The 5,249-nt window shown below is 39.5% G+C and overlaps 1 protein-coding gene across 2 annotated transcripts in view; it reads right to left on the bottom strand.

The window, feature by feature from the left end:
* The window catches only part of SARC_09528, a gene marked incomplete at its 5' end in the record, with an annotated part of 16,786 nt that extends 12,073 nt beyond the window's left edge, over positions 1–4,713 (bottom strand). For both annotated transcript variants that reach the window (XM_014296452.1, XM_014296453.1), the window contains 8 exons: positions 156–331; positions 416–567; positions 1,109–1,265; positions 1,578–1,735; positions 2,400–2,559; positions 2,974–3,144; positions 3,715–3,854; positions 4,593–4,713. In XM_014296452.1, coding sequence (XP_014151927.1) covers positions 156–331; positions 416–567; positions 1,109–1,265; positions 1,578–1,735; positions 2,400–2,559; positions 2,974–3,144; positions 3,715–3,854; positions 4,593–4,713 — 1,235 coding nt within the window. The remainder of the gene's footprint in view (positions 1–155; positions 332–415; positions 568–1,108; positions 1,266–1,577; positions 1,736–2,399; positions 2,560–2,973; positions 3,145–3,714; positions 3,855–4,592) is intronic.
* Between the last annotated feature and the right edge of the window lie 536 nt (positions 4,714–5,249).

The raw sequence follows: 5,249 nt of genomic DNA, 5'->3' as shown, positions 1-5,249 counted from the left end.
TATATATACATACATACATATATATACTATATATATATATAATATATATATATATATATATATATGTATATATATATATATATATATATATCTGAAAGACTCGATATAAAACGAATTATGTGGCGGACATACTCGGTCTATAGACTGGTAGCAACGCGGTCTCGGTATTTGAGACTAGATACTTGCATTCAACTATATTAACGCGAATGAACCCCCACACGCTAAAGTTATATACCAAAAGTGAACAGATATGAGATTCGAGAGTACACAGATGAAGATGCAACAAAATTATTTGGAGACAATGTAACTCAGCACGTCTTCGAGTCATGTCCTCTTGAACACAGCACGTACCGGGCACTACTTGATACAAATAACACAGTTAGCAAATACAAATCAATAAAATAGCCCTACCGACTTTGTCGCCTGTGGCCGAAATGGGTTCATTGAACCAGTCATCGAAATTCTGACCCGAATTAAAGATAGTTGGCAGCAGGAAATTCATCAGACCCCACAACTCAGGCAGAGAATTCTGCAGCGGTGTTCCAGTCAATAGCAGCCGATGCGGTACTGTAAAAAGGGACAGATAGATAAATAAAACCCGAAAATTAGAACTTTTCGCATTGAATTAGGACTAAGTGAGGAATATTGAGGAGTATGTGAGGTACATCGCAGACTGAATTGCACTCTTGCGCATCGGCAGCCAGCAATATACCGCACAGAGCATACAAGCCATCTGGGAATGATAATACAGTACAAATGTCTTTAGACCTCGGAATTTGAACCGGTGTATGCGGGTTAAAAAAGTACCCACATAAGTCTCAAACCAGTTGCGTAATATGATCCATATCACCTTTTGCACCGAATATATATAAAATTCAATTGGATCCAGTCATTAGTAGTGGCATAAGTGCTCTCCACAAACTTAAAGTAATCTGGACATGCATGTACCATATAACACATAGTCATACCATGATCCATTAGCTGCTCGTGCACAACCTTGGGGGCACGCACACACACACACACACATATATATATATATATATATATATATACCGATATATACACATAAATACGGCCATTCGTATATTATACACGCACAGAAACTTACTGTGGTAACTATTCTTGAGCACTTTGACCAGTTTAGAATCACTGTTCTTGATGCGGTGGCCTTCGTCCATGATCAGATAGGTCCACTTCACCTTGCCAAGCGTAGCCTTGTCCTTCATGACGAAGTCGTACGTGGTCAACAGCACATTGTAATGACACTGCAATGATGTTTTTATAGAGCTGTCAGTTAACTTAAATAATTGAACCATTAGGAAGAGAGTATTATGGGTCGGTTGTATAAAACGCACAATAGTAAAATGCGACTCTGTTCGCAAGGAAGTACACTGGTATATATTAAGGGCAATTGGTTATTTGGATGCATACTGCAACCTATGTCCCTTGGTTACTAACGGCGGACACGCAAATGTATTTAAAAGTATATCCTTATTTTCTCTCATTCCGAATAAGGGTAAAGAAACCCCAAACGACAATATTATACTTTGAAACAAGGGGGGAGGTGGGAAACACACCTGCAGCACTTGAGGCTTGAGATTCTTCCGCTCCTGTCGCGCGCCTTTATATCGCAACACCTTCATGGTGGGCACCCATTTATTGAACTCATTCCACCAATTGGACAAGGTCGACAACGGGACAGCTACCAAGTACGGCCCATTCACGCGCTTGGCCTCTGTGAGTTTGTAAGTGAGAAATTTGATTTGTTATTCGTGTACGGTTATATACGTGGGTTGGTATGAATGTGCGTATGGCATATACTTACATATTCATCAACACACAAGTAAATATGTGTGTTGGCACCTTTCGTCAATTGGACACAATCAACAACGGCGCAATGCGGCCCGGCTCTCCGAGTTTGCACGTGTGTACTGTCGTTTCGAAGAGTTCCAATTTGTAAACTTGTAAGGGTGTATGTTGTACATTGAACTAAAAATTATATTGACTAACGCGTCGTATCGCAAGCAAAAATAAATGTAGGTATGTGCAATCTAAAGGCACAAATGTGATATATAGTAGTGCCAAACATGCTCTGCGATGTGGAGTTCGCGTTGTCCGCACATAGTTAATTTGCTCAACAGGAATCCCAAATACGCATGTTATCCGTATATAAATGTTCTATATATAAACAAATACGATAAATCAACCTTCCAATTGTATTGTTTATTGTATAATACAGAAAAAGTTACACACACACACACACACACACACACACACACATATATATATATATATATATAAATATTCAAACTAACACACATATTAAAAAAATACATATATAACTGGAAACTAACAGCTGACGCACATGACCAAATGGAACACAATAAAAACAGACACACCAATAAGATACGAGATCAGTCCGATCGTCTGAATAGTTTTGCCGAGGCCCATTTCGTCAGCCAGAATCCCATTGAGATTGTTGTTGTATAGCGACACCATCCACTCCACACCCTTCAGCTGATACGGCTTGAGTTGGCCGTTCTCGAGCATTTTTGGTTGCTGATTGAAGAGTTGATAAAAAAAAATTGTTAAGCATTTTGGTTGTTAGTTGAGAAAATTTTAACAGGATAGAATGAGCTATTGGTTGCTATCTGATAAAATTTAAAAAAAAGCATGGGCAACATTAGTTGTGGATGCATTCAATGTCAATGGCCCCAAAAAAAAATTGTGAACGTTTTCAACATTTTGAACAGCCTTCACCATCGCTTCAGGATTCTTTGCACTTATCATCAATGTAGCACACACGTATTTAGTACGGTACATACGTAAAAACGAATGTAACTGTATAAATACTTATATACAAACTCATACATTCAAATGAAGTGTACTCGAAAAGCAACGCTGAAACACGACAATACATAAACACTAGTCAATTTGTATATCCCTGTAGTTACAAACACCCCACACACATACTGTCAGGACTGGCTCGGTGACCTTGTGCGCCACAGCCATATACGAGTCCTGCCCAAACCCCCCGGTACCGCCTTTGGTGGCCTCCACTTCCTCTTTGTAGATGTCGTCTTTATTTGTAGTCAGTCCAGCTGCACGAGCCTCACTCTCTCGACGCGACACCCTTTCCTTGACCTGGAAAGGACGGGTGAATGGGTGGGACGATATATGATATATAAGTAAGAAAACAAATGTTAAGGACAATATATGATATATAAGTAAGAAATAAATATTAACTACTATGTATGAGAATTCAACATATAGAACCGGCAACATAGCGCACAACATACATACAAGTACCATCACATCAGATATCCTTAGACGACAAATCATGCACTATTGGGCAAAGTATGCTAAATACACAAGCTCAAAAGAGGTGTACTGCCGCAACGTCACATACATGCACATGCTAATCTACAGAGATACATAGCAAGGCTATATGATATTCACAAGAGCAAATAAAGCCATGATGCTCCGTGCATGTACCTGCTAATCGACAATGGCATATCGCAACGCTAAACGATATTCAAGAAAGATAGTGACAACCAAAATGTCATGAGGATACACTTGGTAATCTGTTCCGATACTTTGGCACACTGTATGTGCAGATACAGAATACCTGCCAAGATCTTACAAGTCGGTTTGGGTGGATATGTCACGTACTAAACTAATTGGACAAAACATAAACTGCAGATATAGCTATACCTGGTGATCTTGCACCAAATCAGTTAACGTTGACATGTAGCTGTCGGTCTGGTTGAGGAGCGCTGCCAACCGACTGTCCTTTTTCTCGTCAATGAGTTTGCGATACTCCGCCTCGTTGTCTTCCATCAGAGCGCGCATACCTGACGATGGTATAGGAATGAGAGGGTCAATGGTATGTATGGAAAATAGATTCGAAAGCATATATCGAACGAGCAGTTATATGCACAGACTCTGTTTAGCTCCACACACTCACAAGCAAGGGACGAATATACTGTTTATATACACTTGTACTGCTAATATCCACACGTATACACGCGCTTAACTTCAGCACATATGCGAAGAGTTTCATAACCGCGTCGTTGAAGTGCTATTCTTTCTCATACGAGTTGAAGCGACCCAGGATTACATACTCGTATATATATATATATATATATATATATAAATGTATGTATATACATATATATATAATATAATATAATATATATATAATATAATATAATATAATATAATAATATACATACATACATACACACATATATACATACATACACACATACACACACATACATACATACAAACATACATACATACTTACATACATACATATATATATATATATATATATACCACCCTTGCATCCACCCGTTCATAGCCGTCATTCACACAACTACAAATGAATAAAATTTTGGCACATGCGCAAGCGTTTCGTGATTTCTTCCTCGATGCGGGGTTATTCATCTTACGAGTTGTAGAGGCGGGAGAATACACATATGTACTCCAATGATAGACAAAGATGCATTACATGCCACCCTTCACACCCATCCGTGCAGGTTAAATACTCACACATAGACGAGAATAAAGTAAGTACTGGCACATACGTGCGCGTTCCTTGATCTCGTCTTTGATGCGCGCCTCTTTCTCTTGCGAGTTGAAGTAGTCGGTAATGGCTTTCACAATAAGCTTGGTGGTTTTCTGCGCCTTGCTGTGGAAGTCGCCCATGGCCTTCCCATGGTTGATGATCGTGTCCAATTTGTATTGCTTCTGCTTCTTCTTAGCCTTAATCTGTGACAGTATACAGATTAGCGTGTAAGCTTAGCCCTACAAAAGCCCCATGAAATGAGAAAAATGGTCTTGCTGTGGGCCATGGACTACTTCAACTTGTATGTCCCTGTCACGGCAGCGTAGTGAGATGTGCTACACAGGGTGTATTTTTCGGGGATCGTTGATGGGGTTACTTGGTTGTTTCTGTTTCACGAGCGTGACCACCAGAAGCTGACTATAGGCAACTGAAGCATTTGAGCCGATGCGATGGTTCTTGGTCGAACACTCCGGTCCAATTACAGATATAAGTTGTCCAGTAGTTTACTGTATTTCATATTGACCAGTCAGCAAAAGTCCATTGCGCGTCAAGCCCCATACAACAGGTATATCAGTTTTGCTTTACATGCGCCCATCAAATGATATGATATTGATATGTCGAAATGTACGCTGTATTCATAACTACTAATCACATACATACCCAAATATATACATAC

Source organism: Sphaeroforma arctica, assembly GCF_001186125.1.
Source record: "Sphaeroforma arctica JP610 unplaced genomic scaffold supercont1.979, whole genome shotgun sequence".
Taxonomy (NCBI): Eukaryota; class Ichthyosporea; order Ichthyophonida; genus Sphaeroforma; species Sphaeroforma arctica.
Note: the sequence above shows the minus strand (reverse complement) of the source record. Positions and strands in the feature narration are given on the sequence as shown.